The sequence below is a fragment of the Rana temporaria genome, chromosome 1, assembly GCF_905171775.1.
Source record: "Rana temporaria chromosome 1, aRanTem1.1, whole genome shotgun sequence".
Taxonomy (NCBI): domain Eukaryota; kingdom Metazoa; phylum Chordata; class Amphibia; order Anura; family Ranidae; genus Rana; species Rana temporaria.
The window spans coordinates 173,592,736-173,615,608 of NC_053489.1; the positions used below are offsets into that span (position 1 = coordinate 173,592,736).

Here is a 22,873-nt window from a genome sequence, read left to right on the forward strand (position 1 = left end):
TGACGCTATACCGCCACCGCACATCCCACCCCAGTGTGAAAGGGGCCTAAACGTATATATTTTTGTTAAGTGGATAGTTTATTTTCCTTTTGTAAATCACCCCACTCTGTAGCCAGTTAGTTTTAAAAATAGATTTTTTGCCCTCTGCACTCTTGTAACATGTTATTACATCAGAGGCCTATCTAGTGAAAATAGCACCTATGGCAAACGCTTAAACTGCGCCCCTGTGGAAACATTTGAAACCTATCTTTCAGATAACCTTAACAAAAAAAAACAGCTAACAAAACTAGTGATATTTATCATCCCTTGTGATACCTTGGGTAGTGACATATCCTCTTTATGGAGAAATCTGGGGTTTATTAGACCCCTGATACCTCCTCTGCCCTCCAAGGCCAGGAAAATGCAGAACCAATACTGAAAGTGATGAAATCTTCATCACTTAAGGCCTCAGTTTTCACAGAGGAGAGGGAGAAACTGATGTTCCTCCTTCTTCTTTGTGCGCTGCCAATCCGACCAGATGGAATGGGAGAGCCTGGGAGAACAGGGGAGGGCTGTGGCTGAATGCAGCAGGGATAGCGCTGCCATTGTCCATTAGCAAAGGTGCTGAAAAGGAGATCTTGCCTATGCTCGGGAGGAGGGAAGAAGAGACCCTCAGACCCTGGTAAGTGCCTTGCTGCGCATGCCACTCAACAGCGCCCCCTTCATATGGCGCCCATGGCACTTGCCATGGCTGCCATACCCTAGATACGTCACTGTATTACATGCATTTTGTGCTTTCAAATACGACTGTGAAAAATTACAAAGGAAGAATAAAGGGAGAGGGACTGGTTATGATTTCACAAACTCTTGTGTTTTCACAATGAGATGTCGCAGGCAGCCTGCTGCTTTGCATGCAAAGAAAACGACATGGAAAACATGTAATGAACTTTTTTTCACAGGAAAACGTTTATGAAAACACCTTGAACGCCATGTGTGCTGTCTACCATTATTATAATGTAGGGAAACATTCACAGCAGGGGCTGGAAATGAACACAATGGAATTCAAATAATTATAATTATAAACAAGAAGTGCTTTTCACATGAAAAGTCTAAATGTTGGATAAGGCAAGTCCAGGGCAGAGTGAGAAGGAATGTCATATTTGCTCAGTGAATACGTATGTGATTGGATATTGACAATGTCAGTGCTTTGTATTGGTGAATTAATAAAACTAACCAGACTCTTTGCTATGTTTTTTTTTTTTTTTAGTAAAGACGGTCCTTATTTTGAATGCATATTCTTCTGTCCTTCTCCACAACTATACTTATTTTAGGTTCCTCTAGATCAGGGGTCTCCAATCTTTCCAAAAAAAGGGGCAGTTTATTGCTCTCCAGACTTCGGGGGGGGCCGGAGTGTGCCCAGTGGGAGTAGAAAATGGCCCAGTGTTAGTGGATGTAACCAATACCCCGTCATTGGTATTAATGGGAGGAATAGGGCCCCATCGCTGGTGTCTGTGGGAGGAAAAGTTCAAATTACTGGCATCAGTGTGAGAAATATTGCCTCAGATCAATGGCAGTAATAATGCCCAATCTCCAGTACCAGTGGGAGAAATAGTGCCCCATTGTGAGTGCCAGTGGGAGAAATCGGGCCGCATCATCGGTGTCAGTGGGAGTCAAAGTGCCCCATCATCAGTGTCAGTGGGAGAGATAGTGCCCGATTATCGGTGCCAGTAGGAGAAATTGGCCCCATCATCGGTGTCAGTGGGAGAAATAGTAACCTACTGTTGGTATCAATAGGAGATATAGTGCCCCAAGGGCCACATTCAGCACTGTATACAGCGCTCCCAAAACACCCTGCCCATTGAAATGAATGGGCAGCGCTTCCAAAGCACCTGAAAAGAGATTCGGAAGTGGTGCAACACGGGTGCTTTTAACCCCTTCTTCGGCCAAGGGGAGTTCAGATTTAAATATATAAAACTTTATATATTTTGACCAAAAGGCAAGTCTTTATTGTATCTGAGCCATACAAGCCACACAGGACCAAGAATTGGTTACATTTATTGTGTTGCATAGCGTATATTTTCTCTAACATCTTTAGTTCATAAATTGAGGAGTTGAACTTTAAACTGGCTGCACTTTAGTTTCTATCCTCTACTTGATTGGCATCCATCTCCATGGCCTCCTCCTCAAAGTGTTGTAGAGGATGCAATAATGGGAGACTGTTGCGCATATATGATGTCTATATCTGGTTATTAAGGCCTTTTGCACAAAGGAGTAAAATATACTGAAGTTTTCACTATTCTGAAATGAGATGCATTGCTATCTATGGGACATTGCACACAGCTGAGTAAAGATCAGTAATACAGCGTTGAGCACAAAGCAGTAAAACGAAAATTCTTCATTTTGGTGCAGTGATTTACGCATGTTTACTCGTTTTGGCCCCTTGTACACGGGCATCATAAGTATTAATGGGAATATTACAATACTGGCAATGAAGAAGAATTTTACTCATCTATACACTTACACCCCTTTACTTGCCTATACGTAACATTACTCAGGTCTTTACATACAGTTTTTGGCCCTTTGCACACGGATGTCACGAGATCCTAAGTAAACATCAGTAAATTATGACCGTGTGCAAGGGGCCTTAGATGTAGTGGTCAAAAGGGGCAAATGTGATATCTAAGATCATGGGTGGGCCCCACCTCTCGATTTCTAAATTCTACTTTTTCCATTGTTCTACTATTTCACGCAAGGCTTAACGATATGGCATACTGCCTTATTTGCTAAACAGAGCCAAGAGTAATCTAGCTTCAAGCTGGAAATCAAGGAAAATCCCACCAATGGTTCCTTGGTATAGAAGATAGATCAAATGCTGCTAATGGCGGAACTAATGCCTCGTACACACGACCATTTTTAATGGTCTAGAAAAAAACGTTTTTTTCGACGTGATTCTTGTTAAGTCTGCCTTGCATACACACGATCGTGAAAAAAAAAATGCTCGAGCAAAGCGCGGTGACCTACAACAAGTACAGTGGCACTATAAAGGGGAAGTACCATTCGGATGGCACCACCCTTGGGGGTGCTTTTGCTGATTTTGTGTTAGTAAAAGTTTGGTGAGATACGATTCACGATTTTCAGTCTTCGTGCTTTTCAGCCTGTTACAGCGTGACGAATGTACTATCTCCATTACGAACGCAAGTTTTACCAGAATGAGTGCTCCCGTCTCATAATTTGCTTACGAGCATGCACGTTTTTTTCACGTCGTTAAAGCCTACACACGACCGTTTTTCAAGACGTGAAAAACGTCGAGAAAAAATAGAGCATGTTCTAAATTTTTAATGCCCATTTTTCATGTCATAAAAAAATGCTCTTGAGCCCACACACGATCGTTTTTAATGACCATTTTTAAAAATTTAATTTTTCACGTCATGAAAAACGGTCGTGTGGCTTAACACAACATAGAGACAACAATGGAATTCGTGGAAAAAAATTAAGACAACTGTAAAGTATTTACAGGCAAATACTGTCCCTTAATTTACCTGAATTTATTTGCGGCCATACTCTTGTAGGTAAACTCAATTTTAAGAGGGACTTAAAATGTATTTTGACGTGGGGAGTGGATGCTCCTTTTTCTTTATAAAAATTGAGAAAAAAATATATTCTCTGATTCTGTCAAATGTTTAAAAATGTTCAACCATTCTTTATAAAGTGAGAATAATTTCAATGTTTTGGCAGAAGAAACTTTTTCGTGTAGTAATAAAATAATTGCTTTGAAGGATTTGTTTATGACTTTGGCAATGGTCACTAACATTTACAACCAACATTTGCATATTTTTAATTATGAACATGATAATAAAGTATGTTCCTGTTTTGTGCATCTTCAGCACTCATAGCAATAGTTGGTAATAAACCATTTGTACAAAATGCTTTATTGTAATTCTTGCAATTTTGTGTTTCTAGAAATTGTACCTGGAATTTTGAGAGTATGTCTTGTTTCTTCTCTATAGTACTTTTTATATGTTAGATCTCTGTTATCATGTTTGGCACAAGAATATCCGCTAGTTTATTTAATCTTTTGGTAACCATATTATCATTTTATAGTGACCCTTTTTCAAGGAATACACATCTTTTCCTTTTTTTTTTTCTTTTTCATTTCTACAGATGTTCTATATATCCACCTTTTTCCACACCTTAAACTATACTTGGCAAAACTTCAGTATCATGAGAAGAAGGCTGGACAGTGAGTTATATAAGGTCAGTTACTGGTTAGTGTTTAATTTTTAGTTTAAAGTGTTTGCATGTGCTAAAAAAGATTTATACAGTAGTACCTTGAATTATGAGCCTAATTAGTTCCAGAAGCATGCTTGTAAACCAAAGCACTCGTATATCAAAGTGAGTTTCCAAATAGGAAATAATGAAAACTCAGATAATTCGTTCCAGTTTCACTGCTGGTGTATGCGGTACCGCATGTGGCCAGAGGTACAGGGGCATCGGAGACACTTAGGCCGCGTACACACGGTCGGTCCGAAGGACCGTTCTCATCGGTTAACCCATGAAGCTGACTGATGGTCTGATGTGCCTACACACCATCAGTTAAAAAAAACAGATCAAGTCCAACTCGGTGACGTAAAACACAACGACGTGCTGAGAAAAATGAAGTTCAATGCTTCCAAGCATGCGTCGACTTGATTCTAAGCATGCGCGGGTTTTTAACCGATGCTTTTTTTCATACTTACCGTCAGTTTTGACCTATCGGTTAGGTGTCCATCGGTTCAATTTTAAAGCAAGTTCTAAAATTTTTGACCGAAGGATAACTGACTGATGGGGCCCACACACCATCGGTTTGGTTTTGCACGTCAATCATCTATGCAGAGCTTAGGAACGCCTACTCCCGGGGGAGCGAGAACCCGGAAGCCGGGTGAAAACAACAAAAGTAAGTACAGACCAAAAAAAAATAATCCAGCATACTGTTGATGTCAGCAGTATGCTGGATGAAACAGTCTATAGATATGTTAGGGTGAACCCCCGCTTTAATGTTCAGATGGAGTTGGTAGTTGAAGATGTCCCAACAGCAACAGTTTTTTTTTTCTTGTTAAGAATTTTAAGCGGAGTATAACTAACAATAGTTTTTATTTGTTAAGAATTAAAAATTGATTAAACCTAATTGATCATTTTAACTATAACTAAAGCAAAAATATTTTTTAGATTTGGATAGAGTAGTGAGGGGTTAGAACCACTGTTAGTTTTTTTTTTTTTTTATTGCTGTCTGTGTTCCCATTAGAGAGATTAACTCTCTTACTGTCCTGATCACCAATGTCACCAGGAATGAAAGTAAGGGTAAATTCAAAAATGTTAGTTTGCCACCAGAACAAGAATAAAGGGGAAATCTTTTAGTAGGACCACTTGTTTCCATGACAGCTGTCCAAAGCTTGACGCACGCACATAAATTCGATTATTTTTGTTCAACCTGGAGGCTGAATAAAAATGATCTAACATATTGCCCCATCCATGCTGTGTTGTATACTGCCAGCTACAGCCAGTGCCTGTCAGAATACCCAAATACTGCATTTAATTGGATGCAGCTGCTGTTCAGCTGACAATTTTCTGTCCGGCTCATTTGTTTGTTCAGTTAAAGGATGTTTGAACGGGAAGTGGCCGACTGAGTCATGCAGTCAGCAAATTTCAACGGGTTCCTCAAGAACCTTAAGATGGGGCTCCTAATGAATCAGAAAGATATCGTCTAATGGCGCATACACACAATCGGAATTTCCGATGAATGAAGTCCAAATGAATTTTTTCATCGGATATTCCGACCGTGTGTATGCCCCATCTGAGTTTTTCCTTCGGAAATTCCGACAGACTAAAGGCTCATACACACAGTCAGACATCCAACAAAATTTCCCTTGGATTTTTGTCCTAATTGATTTGTTCGGCCACACCCATAGCATACACACAGTCAGACTTTTCTGCAAACTTTTCTAAAACTTTCCTAACATCACGTGTTTTTTTTGCTATTTTCTGCTCTTTACCGCCACCCTTTGGTTAACTTCTGCTATTGTTTATTGCTTTTAACATTGGTTCTGAGCATGCGTATTTGCACTTTGTCCAAAAGTTGGTTGGATTGCTGTACACACTGTCAGACAAGGCACCATCGGACTTCTGTTGCCGAAAAGTTGGTCCGTTTGCAGACCCAACTTTTTGTTGGATGAAAACCCGAAAAAGTTGGTCTGATGAAGCGTACACATGGTCAGACAAGTTAGAAAACTTGCAGATTTTGAAGTTGGTTGGCAAAAAGTGTGACCGTGTGTATGGGGCTTTAGAAAGAGAACATGTTCTCTTTTTTTCTGATGGAAATTCCATTCGTCTGTATGGAACTCCGACGGATAAAAAACCATGCATGCTAAGAATCAAGTCGACGTATGCTCGGAAGCATTGAAATTAATTTTTCTTGGCTCGTTGCAATGTTGTAGTTCACCGCGTTCTTGACGGTCGGAATTTGGTGTCAGTGTGTATGGACACCGATGGAATTCCATCGGAAAAATACATCCTTGACGGAAATTCTGATCGTGTGTACAAGGCATTACTTTTGGTTAAATATATAGGGCAATAAATTGATCTCCCCAGTGAGACACAGGTGACCAAATAAAAAATAACAGCAGTTTTACTCTATACAAAAAAAAAAGCCATCATGTATTGGCTTGTTTATATATAACTATAGAGCCATAGTTGATGATTAAGCTTGAATAAAATGAAGAAGGGGATTTATCAACAGTGACACAGGCAATGCAGAAGATACAAATATTATATTATTATTATTATATTTTTTATAGTATTGTTGCAACCTATATCTTAAAACTGCACCCCACTGAATTCCAGACTTGAATCATCCTACCAATACATGTTCTGGGTCATTGACCCGGAAAGTACTAAAGCCACTGGATCAGCATAGAGGCCGGCAAAATAACATTTTAAGAAGAGGTCAGCCTACATATTCCCATAATTTGTCAACAAAAAGAAACCGGTAGTCAGGTAGATATGTAGGCTGCCATTGCTGACCTTTGCTTTTAAAATGTAAGTTTGCCATACTGATCCATTGACATTTGCATTTGCTAGAAAATACTGACCCAAAAGAAGTATAAGGATCAATAGTTTTGACTTTGATCTTTATGCTGCATACAGGTTTCAGGTCAGTAACCTAAATTACAGAAGCTTAGAGCAGTGGCAACTTCAGGGCCCATTTGAACCATCGAAAAGCATTAAATACATTTCTTTTACTCAGCCTTAGATTTCTCAATTCATGGTAACACAGTACGAATTAACTAATCTATCTGCCGGCTATTGTATTCTGACAGCTGGCACCTGCAGCTGTCAGAATTTCCAAATAGTGATTGTAGTTGACTGGCTGCAGTCGCTGTTCAGGTAGCAATTTTCCACCTGACCTTTTTTTTCGCTTGACGTTTGTCGAGCTGTGTGGTGCTGGCAGGGCCACCCATGATTCGAATTTCAGCTGATTCAGTGAGAGTTGACCAAATCACCAAAATGTATGGCCAACTTTAATTCTGGCGTTGCAGGTATAATGATGTATACAGGAATTTTGTAATGTGCTATTTAATATTTCATGTTCAATGGTGAAAGACACATATACATTTATCACACATTTATTGTAACCTGGCCATATACAAAAGGAATTTTGGCTTAAAAAATATAAAAATCAATAGCCGTATGGCGAACTTCAGCTTTTCACCAGCTTTGTAAGATAACGCTATCCACATTTGAAAATGTCCTAGAAAGCATTTGCTGGGGATAGTGTACCCTGGTTACTGTACATTAGTACTTACTCTTATTACTGAACAATGCACTTGAACTGTAACGCTTCCATTGCGTGGGGTTAAGGAGAAAAGGAATTGATTGATGGACCAAACTGACAACATGGCTTCAGGTAAAAAGTTGTATTTCACAGCTGCTGTCAGTCAGATCATTTTGTCCCGTAAGTTCACCTTCAAACGATTTAATGTTTGCTTTTCATGATACGTTACCTGGAGGCACTTACTCTGGGTCACTGCTGACATATTAGGTACTTTTGACTCCTGTTTGTCTGTTCAAAGAATAACCCAGAGTAACAAATACAAAACACTTGTCCAAGACCTAGGATGGTATACAATGAACATTACTCACTTGACTCAGGGTCAGGTAAAAATGAGTCTGAGTTCATGACAGCAATGGAATGGAAAAACGATATCTGTCTGCTGGTGAGCTTTAATGGAAATATACAAAAAAAGTGACACGCTTTTTTTCCCCAATGTAGATGTCAGAAAAAAAGTGCTGTTTTGGAAGAATAACAACAGTTCTATCCAGGTAAAAAAGCCCACTATTTTTGTGACTATCATATCACCTAATGTCGCGTACAGACGATCGGACATTCCGATGACAAAACCGTGGATTTTTTTCCGACGGATTTTGGCTCAAACTTGTCTTGCACACACACATGTCGCACAAATGTTGTCGGAAATTCCAAACGCCAAGAATGTATTCACGTACAACACATACAACAGCACTATTAAAGGGAAGTTCAATACCAGTCGTGTTAGTAGAAGTTTGGTGAGAGACGATTCGCGCTTTTCAGCCTCATGCTTCTCAGTCCGTTACAGAGTGACGAATTTGCTACCTCCTTTACGAACGGTAGTTTTACCAGACCGAGCGCTTCCGTCTCGTACATGATTCAGAGCATGCGTGGAATTGTCAACACACGTTTAGAGCCGGTTTCCTCACAAGCCACCGAGGCCAGGCTTTGGGGCGGCAGTGGGTGCAGGGGCGGCGCGCTCAGCTCCCTCTGTCCTCCGGCGCTCGGATGTCACCGAGCTGGGTCTGTGTGTGCAAAGTCCCGCCTCCCTAGACCAGCTTGTGTGATAGTAGATTGAATCAGTGTTCCGCCTATCACACAAGCTATTCTAGGGGGGCGGGACCTTGTACACAGACCCAGCTCAATTTTGCTACATGAAGCTTCTCAACACCTTTAGCAAAGTAGCCCATCACAGTATAAATTAAGCCAAAATGAGTAGAATCCCAAAAAATCTAACTATGATTTAAAGGTATATGTATTTGTGGTGGCATCTGAAAATTAGTGAAGCACTTCTCTAGGTGACAAAATTGGTGATTTTTTAATTAGCACGCCCCCCCCAAAAAAAAAGAATTATAAGAATAGGACCAAAACAAAAATATGGCGCTTCTACAGAGACGTTTTTATTTTTTATTTTTTTTACTGCAACACCATTTTTATATTTGTTATTTTAATCTAGTTCTCTTTTATTATATTCTTAGTTGATGATGTATTTGTATGTGGATGATATGACATCTAAAGATACAAATTAAGCATGCATTAAATGAATAGAAATCAGTACTGAATTGATTAAACTGCGCTCCTTCCATTTTAAAGTGCAAATGTGCAAAGTGATTTCAACTAAACACCAACATGATAATATGTGTGTAAAAAAAGTCCAAACACAAAATAAGTTCACTAGTGCAAATAGTGAATGTTCAAACAATGTATCAGAGAACTCAGACAATGTATCAACTTCTTCAAATAGTGTACAAAATCTTCAAATCCCTGCTGAACATTAGGTATATTTGACTGAAATTTCTTCCCCCACCATCACCTGTCACACATCCTACTCACCAGACTTCCATGACCCCCATTACGGGTAGTCATAAAACGCATATGGCTATATCCAGCAGGAGTTATACATGATCCCAATGATAATCCCAACGTTTAACCGACCTCCAGGACACTCACACCAAAAAGGAATCCAGATCGTTTGAGCACGTTCCCAGGCAAAAAACGATTTGAGGAGAGTTGTCCAATGGTTAATGGGAAAAATCAAAAAGAAAGGGCTTCCATAGTGAAGTATGTCACGATTTTATAAAAAAAAAAGATAAAAACAAGGTAAAACAGCAAATGCATGCAGCTTAAAAATCCATGTGCATGGAGATGCCATAGTGCGTTCCAGCTGGGCTTTAAAAACCGGCAGAAATGACGTATCACAATCAAGTGTGATTGTTTGTGATATATAATTTCCGCCGTTTTTTTAAGCCCAGCTGGAACGCACTATGGCATCTCCATGCACATGGATTTTTAAGCTGCATGCATTTGCTGTTTTACCTTGTTTTTATCTGTTTTTTGGATTAAAATCGTGACATACTTCACTATGGAAGCCCTTTCTTTTTGATTTTTCCCATTAACCATTGGACAACTCTCCTCAAATCGTTTTTTGCCTGGGAACGTGCTCAAACGATCTGGATTCCTTTTTGGTTTGAGTGTCCTGGAGGTCGGTTAAACGTTGGGATTATCATTGGAATCATGTATAACTCCTGCTGGATATACCCATATGCGTTTTATGACTACCTGTAATAGGGGTCATGGAAGTCTGGTGAGTAGGATGTGTGATAGATGATGGAGGAAATCTCAGTCAAATATACCTAATGTTCAGCAGGAATTTGAAGATTGTGTACACTATTTAAATAAGAAGATACATTGTCTGAAGACTCTGATACATTGTTTGAACATTCACTATTTGCACTATTGAACTTTTTTTGTTGTTTGAACTTTTTACACACATATTATCATATTATCACATTGTTGTTTAGTAGAAATCACTTTGCACTTTAAAACGGAAGGAGCACGGTTTAATCAATTTGGTATTGATTTCTAGTCATTTATTTTTTCTTATACAACGTGCTGTTTCTTATCAATACTCACCTGTTTAATTACTTTAATTACTCTAGTTGTTGTTAGTCATCTCTCCCCTCCGCTGGTTCTGTGTTTTTTAACCCCTCATTCACAAGCATGCATTAAATATTTTTAAGAAACAACAGGATTACCTTGCCTCACATCATTTACCTTTGTGTAAATATATCTGCTTGTACTGCCTCTTTATTAATAAAGTTCTATTTATTTCAGTGCTGTTCCTTTCTTGTTCACTCTGCCCACCCTGAGCATTGGGAATAGTCATCATTGCTACGAGAACAGCAGTCACAGGTAAATAAAACATGTTATAAGAAATCATGTATATGTGCTGAATGTAAACAATACCCCACTGTCACACCAGAACAGTGATGTGCACCAGATGCTTTAGTGCATGTACAGTGGGGCAAAAAAAGTATTTAGTCAGCCACCAATTGTGCAAGTTCTCCCACTTAAAAAGATGAGAGAGGCCTGTAATTGTCATCATAGATATACCTCAACTATGAGAGACAAAATATGGAAACAAATCCAGACAATCACATTGTCTGATTTGGAAAGAATTTATTTGCAAATTATGGTGTAAAATAAGTATTTGGTCACCTACAAACAAGCAAGATTTCTGTCTCTCACAGACCTGTATCTTCTTCTTTAAGAGGCTCCTCTGTCCTCCACTCATTACCTGTATTAATGGCACCTTGAACTTGTTATCAGTATAAAAGACACCTGTCCACCACCATCAAATAGTCACACTCCAAACTCCACTATGGTGAAGACCAAAAAGCTGTCGAAGGACACCAGAAACAAAATTGTAGACCTGCACCAGGCTGGGAAGACTGAATCTGCAATAGGCAAGCAGCTTGGTGTGAAGAAATCAACTGTGGGAGCAATAATTAGAAAATGGAAGACATGCAAGACCACTGATAATCTCCCTCGATCTGGGGCTCCATGCAAGATCTCACCCTGTGGGGTCAAAATGATCACAAGAACGGTAAGCAAATATCCCAGAACCACACAGGGGGACCTAGTGAATGACCTGCAGAGAGCTGGGACCAACTTAACAAAGGTTACCATCAGTAACACACTACACCGCCAGGGACTCAGATCCTGCAGTGCCAGATGTGTCCCCCTGCTTAAGCCAGTACATGTCTGGGCCCGTCTGAGGTTTGCTAGAGAGCATTTGGATGATCCAGAAGAGGATTGGGAGATTGTCATATGGTCAGATGAAACCAAAGTAGAACTATTTGGTAGAAACACAACTTGTCGTGTTTGGAGGTGAGAGAATTCTGAGTTGCAACCAAAAAACACCATACCTACTGTGAAGCATGGGGGTGGCAACATCATGCTTTGGGGCTGTTTATCTGCAAAAGGAACAGGACGACTGATCTATGTACATGAAGGAATGAATGGGGCATTGTATCGTGAGATTTTGAGTGCAAACCTCCTCCGATCAGCAAGGGCATTGAAGATGAAACATGGCTGGGTCTTTCAGCATGACAATGATCCCAAACACACCACCTGGCAATGAAGGAGTGGCTTTGTAAGAAGCATTTCAAGTTCCTGGAGTGGCCTAGCCACTCTCCAGATCTCAACCCCATGGAAAACCTTTGGAGGGAGTTGAAAGTCTGTGTTGCCCAGCGACAGCCCCAAAACATCACTGCTCTAGAGGAGATCTGCATGGAGGAATGGGCCAACATATCAGCAACAGTGTGTGACAACCTTGTGAAGACTTACAGAAAACGTTTGACCTCTATTGGCCAACAAAGGATATATGACAAAGTATTGAGATGAACTATATAATACTTATTTTCCACCATAATTTGCAAATAAATTTGCAAATAAATTCTTTCCAAATCAGACAATGTGATTGTCTGGATTTGTTTCCACATTTTGTCTTTCATAGTTGAGGTATACCTATGATGACAATTACAGGCCTCTCTCATCTTTTTAAGTGGGAGAACTTGCAGAATTGGTGGTTGACTAAATACTTTTTTGCCCCATTGTATGTAGACAGGAAGTGGCTAAAGGATGGAGACGATCAGCAGACCTGAGCAAGGGTATGTATTGTCTACATTTGTTTGGTTTTAGATAGTTTCATAGTTGTTAAGGTTGAATAAAGACACTAGTCCATCCAGTTCAACCTGTGTGGGTGTGTGTGTGTTTGTGTCAATAATTATTTTCCATATCCCTGTATATTGTGTTCACTAAAATGTATGTCCAAGAGTATTTTAAAACTATCAATACTTCCTGCTGATACCACCTTATCACCCTGACAGTGAAAAAAACCCTACGCAGCTTAAGGTTAACTGCTTCTCCTCCAATCTCATTGTGTGGCCTGTGTCTTCTTATAGGGTTAAAACTCATGTCAGTTTATTTTTTATTGCCTGTGTCTCTTTGGGTAGATTTCCTTTCCAGAAGACGCAACAGGAAATGAGAAAGTTTCAAAATAAATTTCCATTTTGATAGTTGTTACTCAAACAAATGTCCACATTGGAAGACTGCTCTTACCTCTTCTCCTAGGGACAACTCTAAATTTCAGAATTTCCCAAGACTTTTTCCTGGTGACAGTTGTTGCCAGGAAAAAGAAAGGTAAAATCTCCCTAGCGGGTAGTGGGGACAGCAGTAACAACTTGACAGGGGTTATTTAGCTTCCTTACTCTATCCAAAGAAAAAAAAAAAGCTTTGTCTATACATACACTTTAGAGAGGAACTATGGTTATTCTTAAAAGAAAAAGAAAATAAATAAAAGTCAGAAGTTACAAATAATGTAGCTGCCAACTTTTAATAAACAGGTACTTACCAACCCAGGAGTCCAGTGTTGTGTTCAACCAGGCCCGTTCTTTGCAGGTTTTCGGATCCCTGGTGCCGTCATCTTGGCTGTGAGTACCTGCTATTACACAGTTGGCTTCCCACTGCGCATGGGCGCAGGCAAGAAATGCAGAGGAGGGAGCAGGTACCTGCCATAACTTTAATTAATGGTAGAGGAGGGTGATCAGAACTTTCATTTTTTATTGAAGTTACACTTTAGGTTATTATCAAGCTTTCCTCTGCTGATCCTATAGGCTCAACTCTTGCAAAGTACTAAAAGAATTTTTGTGAACAAATACCAATTGTCAATAGCACCTCACCCCGATAAGAAATGAAAAGTAAAAAGGACAAAAAGGGTACCATGTGGACCCAGGGGCTATTGAAGTGGTGCAAAATAGAGATTTCAGACAATCAAAAATTTTTATAAAAATAGAAAACAATTTATTACACAGGAATTATATGACATAAATATGATAGATAGAAAATAAATCTTGATTAAATACATGATGTGGAATCAAGACGAAGCATTGTTTTGGTCAGCTCTACATGTTTCACTCTTTTGAGTTTCCTCAGGAGCTTTTAGACAGACAATGCTGGATATCAAAGAAAAGAAATCAACAAAAAAACATATAATCAAATAACTGTAAAGTAATTTTTACACCAAATGTATACTAATAAATATACAAATAATAATTAATAATGTAAAGGGGAAAATGAATAATAAAGATACATCAATTTTAGCAGAATACGCATGTTCAGGGGTCTCAATCATAAATAGATAAACAAGGGCTCCGAAATACAATTAATAGAATTACATTTTCAAATAAACTTACCAAAGGTTAAAGAATAAATATGTCAAAAAATGACAGCATGAAAGAACAGCAGATCACACAGGAGTAGCCAATGCTTCAAAGAAACCGAAAATACCTCGAGAGAACCACAGCAGAATAAAAAGCCGATTAATATGGAATAAATATCTGAAAGATAAAGGATACATATGTATATACATATGTCCAGGAAATCTTTCCAAATTGATACAGGATTGAGTATATATATAAATAATAAAAAGTACCTGTCTGTTTGAGACGAAGGAACTAATATTAATAGAACCAATCCATATGTTCTACACTTAGTGAATCAAATCACGAAGGGGCATTGTTGCAGCCAGTTGGTGGAAAATTGATTGCAGTGGACAATCACTCTATAGAAAAATATATAAATATATATATATATATATATCATATATTTAATAATAAAAACAAAGAAAAAGAAAAGAAAAAATAAAGGAATGAATGTGCACCCAAAAAGGGGCACATAAATGATCCTTAGTAGCCAAAGAATACACTAAACACAAGTCAAAAATGAACTGTGAATAAATACCTGGTTTGAAAAGAATCCAAAGGAAGCGATGCATAGCCACCTGGATGGCTGTGAGGGATACAACCTTTCCTCACAGAGCGTGTGTCTGGTCTGACAGTCAGAACGCCAAGACACGGCGCTGGGCTTTAAATTCGCCACCGCGGCGGTGATTGACCAATCACAACGCCGCGATGCGGACACGTGACCGGGACGTCAGCATAAACAACTATTCTTATTCTGCTGTGGTTCTCTTGAGGTATTTTCGGTTTCTTTGAAGCATTGGCTACTCCTGTGTGATCTGCTGTTCTTTCATGCTGTAATTTTTTGACATATTTATTCTTTAACCTTTGGTAAGTTTATTTGAAAATTTAATTCTATTAATTGTATTTCGGAGCCCTTGTTTATCTATTTATGATTGAGACCCCTGAACATGCGTATTCTGCTAAAATTGATGTATCTTTATTATTCATTTTCCCCTTTACATTATTAATTATTATTTGTATATTTATTAGTATACATTTGATGTGTAAAAATTACTTTACAGTTATTTGATTATATGTTTTTTTTTGTTGATTTCTTTTCTTTGATATCCAGCATTGTCTGTCTAAAAGCTCCTGAGGAAACTCAAAAGAGTGAAACATGTAGAGCTGACCAAAACAATGCTTTGTCTTGATTCCACATCATGTATTTAATCAAGATTTATTTTCTATCTATCATATTTATGTCATATAATTCCTGTGTAATAAATTGTTTTCTATTTTTATAAAAATTTTTGATTGTCTGAAATCTCTATTTTGCACCACTTCAATAGCCCCTGGGTCCACATGGTACCCTTTTTGTCCTTTTTACTTTTCTTGCAAAGTACTGTTTCTATCATCCGCATGAGCTGCTTTAATCAGCTGTGTATATAGGTTGGAGGCTTGTTGCATGTTGATGCTAAAAAGGTCTTCCTGCCCACTTGGTTGGTGGCCGAAAAGAGGTCTTCTATCCTGAGAAGACTTATATATTGCAAAATAACAGTAGAGTATGAAAGCAACTATTTTAGAGATAATAAAATATTTCACTGCGCCCTGAGTATTCAGGATTGTCCTGATGTTCATCGACCATATAGAATGGGCATGTGTGGGGAGTTGTGTGGTACAGAGGTGTTGTGATATACACTGTTTGTTGGTAAATCTTAGTTTTGCCTAGTTCACAGTGGTAAATGGTAAAGGTTCTATTGTTGATAAAATCAGCATTTCATGTGGAATCGGCCTTTCTTGGAATGGGTGACAGTTTTTTGTCAGATTCACTGGCATATGCTTGGTTAGTCTTTGGTGACCATAACATTTGGCCCTTTATGAATAGACCTCAGGTGCCTTTTTCTTTTGTTAGTAAAAATATAAACAGTAATGACGTCTGTATTGTTATTACAAAGACAGTAATTTTGTATGACTGACTTGCTCTAATGTTTTTAACAGCTGCTTGGTGTTGAATGTTGGATCCCAGATAACAACAGACCCAGAGAGATATACTGACACTGTCTGTAATGGCTTACACTTGTATAGCACGGGTGTCTACCTGGCTACCTTCTGCCTTACAGTCATCCCCATACTGGTATGTAACATCATAGTGGTGGTAGAACTGATGGAATTTATTGTTTTACATTTAGCACACAAAGTTTGAAATGTATTAAGACTGGAACGGAGAGAATCTGGAACAGTTGTGCATGGTAACCATTCTATTTTTCAATTTCATAGTATTTAATATTTTTGGTATAAGCATGTGTACAGATCAAACAGTTCACATTGCAGTTGCAGAGAAAGTAAGCCAAATACATGGATCAACAATAAGGCAAACTGGTATCCAATACACACTGAAAAACGATCAGTGAAGATGTGACGACGTAGCTGGAGAGTATCTCAGATCAATGAGAAGAGTAACAAATCTGTACAAAGAGTGCTGATATTAAAAGTCGCATCATATGTATGGGACAAGAAGAAGATGGTCAGCCAAGAAAGAGGAAAACAAAAAAGGAAGAAAAGGGAGTGGGGGGGATGTAGAAGAAGCTAAAAAAAAAAAGATGGGGGATTAGGAGAGAGAACTGGAATGAATGGGGTACTCCTGTACTATAGGATGGGAGAGGAAGGGAAAGAATGGGAAAGCTGGCACAGGGGACCCCCAACACACCAGGTTACTGAGACAGGAGGTGAAGAGGGGTACGTATCACAGAAGACGTTTAGAGTGACGGTAAGCAACCCAGGGATTCCAGATCTTGTTGAATTTCTTATGGTTGTTGGTATTGGTGCGTGTCAAATGTTCATTAACATAAAAACCATCCAACCTGTTTTTAACTTCAGAGAAGTAAGTAAACTGCTTCCTCCAAGCTTTAGCAATGGTCAGTTTAGAGACTAATGCCCTGTACACGTGATCAGTTCATCCGATGAAAACGGTCTGAGGGATTTTTTTCATCAGATATCCGATGAAGCTGACTTTCATCAGTCTTGCCTACACACCATCAGTTAAAAAAACGATCGTGTCAGAACGCGGTGATGTAAAAAAACACTACGATGTGCTGAGAAAAATGAAGTTCAATGCTTCCAAGCATGCGTCGACTTGATTCTGAGCATGCGTGGATTTTTAACCGATGGATGTGCCCACAGACAATCGTTTTTTTCGGATTTTTAACCATCAGATAATTTTGAAACAAGTTCCTAGTTTTTTCACCGATGCATAAATAACCGATGGGGCCCACACCCGATCGGTTCGTCTGATGAAAACGGTCCATCAGATCGTGTGTACGCGGCATAAGAGTACATAAGGTGACTGCATTAGACCAAAAATGACCTACCATCAGACAGGTCCACCACGTATGGAAGACAGCAGCTTCTATGTTTCATCTTCAAAGCTTAACTGAAGAAGCTGAAGATAGAAGCTGATTGGTTGCCATGCACAGATGCTCCATTCCCTCTGGTCCAGTTTAGATAAATTCCCCTCATATTTTTTAATTATAAAATAGAGTGATGCCAAATAATTGACAAGCATTTTCCAGGTGCATGCATCTTGTGAGAAATCATAAATTACCTTGTTTACAGCTACCTTTTTTTGCACAGAACACTCAGCAACACAGCTTAGTGTATTTTAAAATATATATTTTGAAGCCATAGTGCAGGGGTGTCAAACTCAATTGCATTGTGGGCCGCATCAGCATTATGATTGCCCTAAAAATGTCTGGTTGTATCTGTAAGATTAGATGTCTAGCGCATCCCCTCCCCTTACATTAGATATCAAGAGCCACCCCACCATCAGAAGTTGAGTCCCCCCCCCCGCCCTCCCTTACATCACAGTGTACCCCCCTTTCCTTATGCTCTGCTGGGAAAAAGATGGATGCATTGCTTGAAAGCAGAAAGTACAGGGTCTGGAGGAGGGCTGGAGCTCTCCTGTAGGTGCAGTAGAGGTGCGAGGGCCACATGAAATTATCTGGAGGGCCGGATTCGGCCCGCGGTCCCTGTGCCATAGTGCAATGATTTCTGTTAGAGAAAGGGAGTCACCGCTCAAGGTAGAAGACAAATAATGAACCCTTACCTGATCTGAAGCCACAGGTGCTGGCAATGCATATCACAATGCAAATGAAGGGAAAAGTCTGGACAGCTGCACTCCAAAAGATGATGCTTATATTGTAAAAACAGGATCACAAAACACATGCCACAGCAAACGGGATACAAACTGACGCGTTTCACACTATAACTCGCTCCGTTGATTCCCGCTGAGCCGGCAGATGACAGGGTGGTCACATCTCTGCTCTCCCCTATAGGGGGATCGGATGAACATGGACCGTTTGTCTGTGTTCATCCGATCTGCTCTGCAACGGATGGAAAAATAGGATTTTCCTCCCTCTGCAGAGTCGGAGCATAGCAGACACTGATGAGATGGGGTGTCAGCGGATGTCCATCCGCTGACACTCGCTATCCCATAGGGATCAATGTATGTCCCTTTTTCATCCCTAAACGGATGGATGAAAAAACAGATATACGGTCCGCATGTGTGAAAGGGGCCTAAAGCCTCGTACACATGGTCTGATTTTTTGGAAAACTTGCTCATTTCGAAGTTTGTTGGCAAAAAGTCCGACCATCAGGGCTCAAGTCCTGTGGGAACGCTAGGGAACGGAGTTCCTGCACTTTTTTCACAGCAGGAACGCAGTTCCCTTTGCAGGACTAGAGCAGCCGAGAGCTGCCGAGCCGCCCAAGCCTATCCTTCACTAAGCGGCGATGCCCAGCTCGAGTCACTGTCAGGGGCAAACGAACCTTAGTAATCCTTTGTTACTGGCCGCTTCCTGTATATGGATTCATTGGGTAGTGTGCGGGTTCCGTCACTTCCTCGATGCCGCAATGGAAGTGACGGAATACCCACACACTACCCGATGAATCCATATACAGGAAGCGGCCAGTAACAAAGTAACATAAAGGATTACTAAGGTACAGTGGATCGAAAAAAACAAACAAACATGCGGTTTAGTAATTATGCAAATGAGCATATCATTTATTTTTTTTGGTGGGGGAGTGGATCTTGGGTGGGAGTTCCCACACTTTTTTCCCCAGGACTTGACCCCTGCCGACCATGTGTATGGGCCTTAAGACTGGAGTGAGGCTTTATTTAGTTTTTGTCTAGCCATGCATAAACAACCACTTGAAAAAGCCTCCAAAGTAGTTCAAACAGAGAAAGCCTAAAATGCAAATACATTAGAAGTATCAAAGGCTGATCTAATTGGTTTATGCAGTAAAATGACCAAAAATTTTTCATTTTCTCAGCACTAATGTTGATTTTAATGACCACATAAAAGCCTAACACGGTCTGGTTTCCATTTTTAGGTGATCGCAGCATGTTCGCAGACTGTTGTCCAAAGGCATCTTGCAACAACAGCAGGCTTCATCCAAGACCAACAGTGGGCAGTGATTAAAGTAATGAGCTGGCGCCTTCTGATCTTCCCTGCCATCTTCTTTCTCTGTTGCTTGCCAGGTGAGTCTCTTAAGTGTAGACTTGTAATAGCCAATAACCAGTTTCTTCATATAGCAAGGATGTTTGCTAAAGATGAAAGGAGTATATTTGATACATTTTTCATCGCGTGAGTACAGGAAACAGTGCCCCTTTATCTCATACCTGCGAAATTGATGGACTAAGGCTGGCCATACACAGTAGGAATTTCTTTCCTGCAACCACAGGTGGGGGAAGCCGTCCTCACTGGGTGAAGACAGTGATTATTGCTAGCAGATATAGCAGCAACTAGTGATAATCGCATGTAAAAGCCTGCTGAATTGGCTGATATTCTAACCATATATGGACAGGCTATATGTACCAAGTTAATCGATCAACATGGGTACAATCTGCCTTATGGATTTTACTTGCGATTATTGCTAGCGGCTTGTATAGCTGCTAGAAATAATCCCTGTTTTCTCCTGGTGGAGACGGATTCCCCCACCGACCTGTGGTTGTAGAAAATAAATTTGCACTGTGTATGGCCGGCCTTACTTAGAAGAGCAATGTTGGGAAAGTTTCCTGGACATTGTACATTTTACATGTACAAAGTAGACACCTGGGACTATATAACGGCCCAGCTCTTCCCACCCTCTGTTGTCTGTACACATCAGTCAATTTATAGAAATCCATTTAGTTTTTTTCATCTCCATTGGGCTTTTTCAAGTCTCTTCTGCTGTAAGACATGACCAGATCTTCCAATGTGAATTTACATTTGTTTTGTTTGTGAAATTAAAGTGGATGTAAACCCCAATTTTTTTTTTTGCTGTAACAATGTAGAGTATAAGATTTTCTATCATCTGTGCCCAGTCTTGCCACACAGATTTAATCAAGCTCTGAGCAATCCTCTTTTATTGTTCAGTGAAATAAAACAGACTTCCAGATAAAAACCTGTCCAATTAAAAAGTCCTTACCGCCCCCTTGCTTCGAGTGACAGGTTATTTACATATCTCTCCTGGATGTTATCATAATATGAGGTGATCCACAGTTCATAGACAAGTGACCAGGAGGTGTTATGTGGGGAGAAAGAGAGAAATCCACCCCTCCCCCCACATAACACATCCTGGTCACTTGTCTATGAACTGTGGATCACCTCATATTATTATAACATCCAGGAGAGATATGTAAATAACCTGTCACTCGAAGCAAGGGGGGGTAAGGACTTTTTAATTAGACAGGTTTTTATCTGGAAGTCTGTTTTATTTCACTGAACAATAAAAGAGGATTGCTCAGAGCTGGATTAACTCTGTGTGGCAAGACTGGGCACAGATGATAGGAAATCGTATTCTCTACATTGTGACAGCAAAAAAAAAAAAAAGATTTTTTGGGTTTACATCCGCTTTAACCCCTCCACCTTTAATGAAAATGATATAGGATGCCAAAATCCTAGATACATAATGAGATAATTAGGGTCTAAATGTAAAAAAGCATATTTGGGTTTACTTTCTGGAATTAACACGGAGAAAGTAGTGTTGCATACATGCTGGATCAACAAGTGAAAATGTAGAAAAAAGCCTAAAAATGAAAAAACAAATGCAGCCATCACCAGAATGGATAAACTGCAATATAACATTTTTGCTTTTGGGTTTAATACCAAATTTTTGCACCAATGCCAATGTAATGCAATGGGTAGAAAACCAAAGCTCACACTCATTTGGTCAAACCATATATGAATACTGTATATACTTAATAAAGCACTGACTATTATGGCAAACTTTACAATGTAGATTAATACTTTTATTTTACATTTTTAATTTATACATTTTATTAACAAACTTTAGTTTGCATTAGCTAAAGTCCTGTGTGTGTAAAGCATCAGCTCAACTATAACTAACATTTTAATAATTGTACAGTCAGTTGGTCTGAATTATATATCCTGTTGAGGATTCTAGCAGCTGCCTGCAGCCAATCGCCCACATAGTCTCTCTTGTCTTCCAGCCGCTTCTATATTGTAAAATAAGTGCAGATATAAATGGTAGCAACTAGCAAGCAATGAAATTCCAATGTAAAGGCTGTAGAAAGTAGGAGGCTCAGGTGAGAAGCTTCTTCCTAAGTCCCCGAGGGACATACAATCCACTATTATCTTCCAACAAAAAATAATTTAAGCCTTTACATGAACAAGCCTTAGAACAACAAACTCTCTGCTACCTAAGCCTCGTACACACAATTGGATTTCCATCGGACAAAGCGTAGGACTTTTGTCCGAAGGGCGTTGGCCGTGAACTTGTGTTGCATACAAACGGCAAACATGAAACTACGTGGTTTTTCAGGTCTTTAGTGCCACCCTTTGGGCAACTTCTACCAATGTTGTGTTATGGTTAGCATTGCTTCTGAGCATGCGTGTTTGTACTTTGGATTTTCTTTTTTTTTTAGAAGGACTTCTGTACACACAATCGGATAATCCGACACCACGCATTTGTTGTGGGAAAAGTTTAACACATGCTATCCAATATTTGTTGTCAGAAAATCCGACAATTGTCCGATGGAGCATACAAACGGTCGGATTTTTCCAACAAAAGCCTGGCATCACACAATTCCCATCAGAAAATCCGATCGTGTGTACGGGCATTTAGTGTCATAGTTGAAGTAGTGATTATTAAGATATCTGTTTATATTTTACTCTATCTGTCTTCATTTACAGCTGTTATCCTAACTGTTTTAAAGCTGGCTGACTACAAAGGAACAAATGCATTATATATATTTCTTTATTGCATTCAGGTTAGTTAATATTTATTTTTTGTTTTTCCCTTAGCTGGTGATAGTTTCAAATGAATGTTTTACCTGTATTCATTCCTATGCATAATTCTGTGGAAATATATAAAATAACTTCCTAAACTTGCTGTTTATGATACTTGCTGATGTTATTTGTTTGTATACTTTTTTATCTCTACATCTATCTCTAAGCAACTTCAAGTAGCCCTATATACAAGGCTAATGTACTATATATATTACATGTCCAGATATGTAGATTATATACTAAGG

General features: G+C 39.4%; 1 protein-coding gene across 1 annotated transcript in view; it reads left to right on the forward strand.

The window, feature by feature from the left end:
- The window catches only part of TMEM116 (transmembrane protein 116), a 90,150-nt gene that overhangs the window by 60,999 nt on the left and 6,278 nt on the right, over nucleotides 1-22,873 (forward strand). The window contains exons 5-10 of the mRNA XM_040346257.1: nucleotides 4,141-4,233; nucleotides 8,285-8,334; nucleotides 10,934-11,011; nucleotides 16,342-16,477; nucleotides 19,729-19,876; nucleotides 22,533-22,609. Of these exons, the coding sequence (XP_040202191.1) occupies nucleotides 4,141-4,233; nucleotides 8,285-8,334; nucleotides 10,934-11,011; nucleotides 16,342-16,477; nucleotides 19,729-19,876; nucleotides 22,533-22,609 (582 nt within the window). The remainder of the gene's footprint in view (nucleotides 1-4,140; nucleotides 4,234-8,284; nucleotides 8,335-10,933; nucleotides 11,012-16,341; nucleotides 16,478-19,728; nucleotides 19,877-22,532; nucleotides 22,610-22,873) is intronic.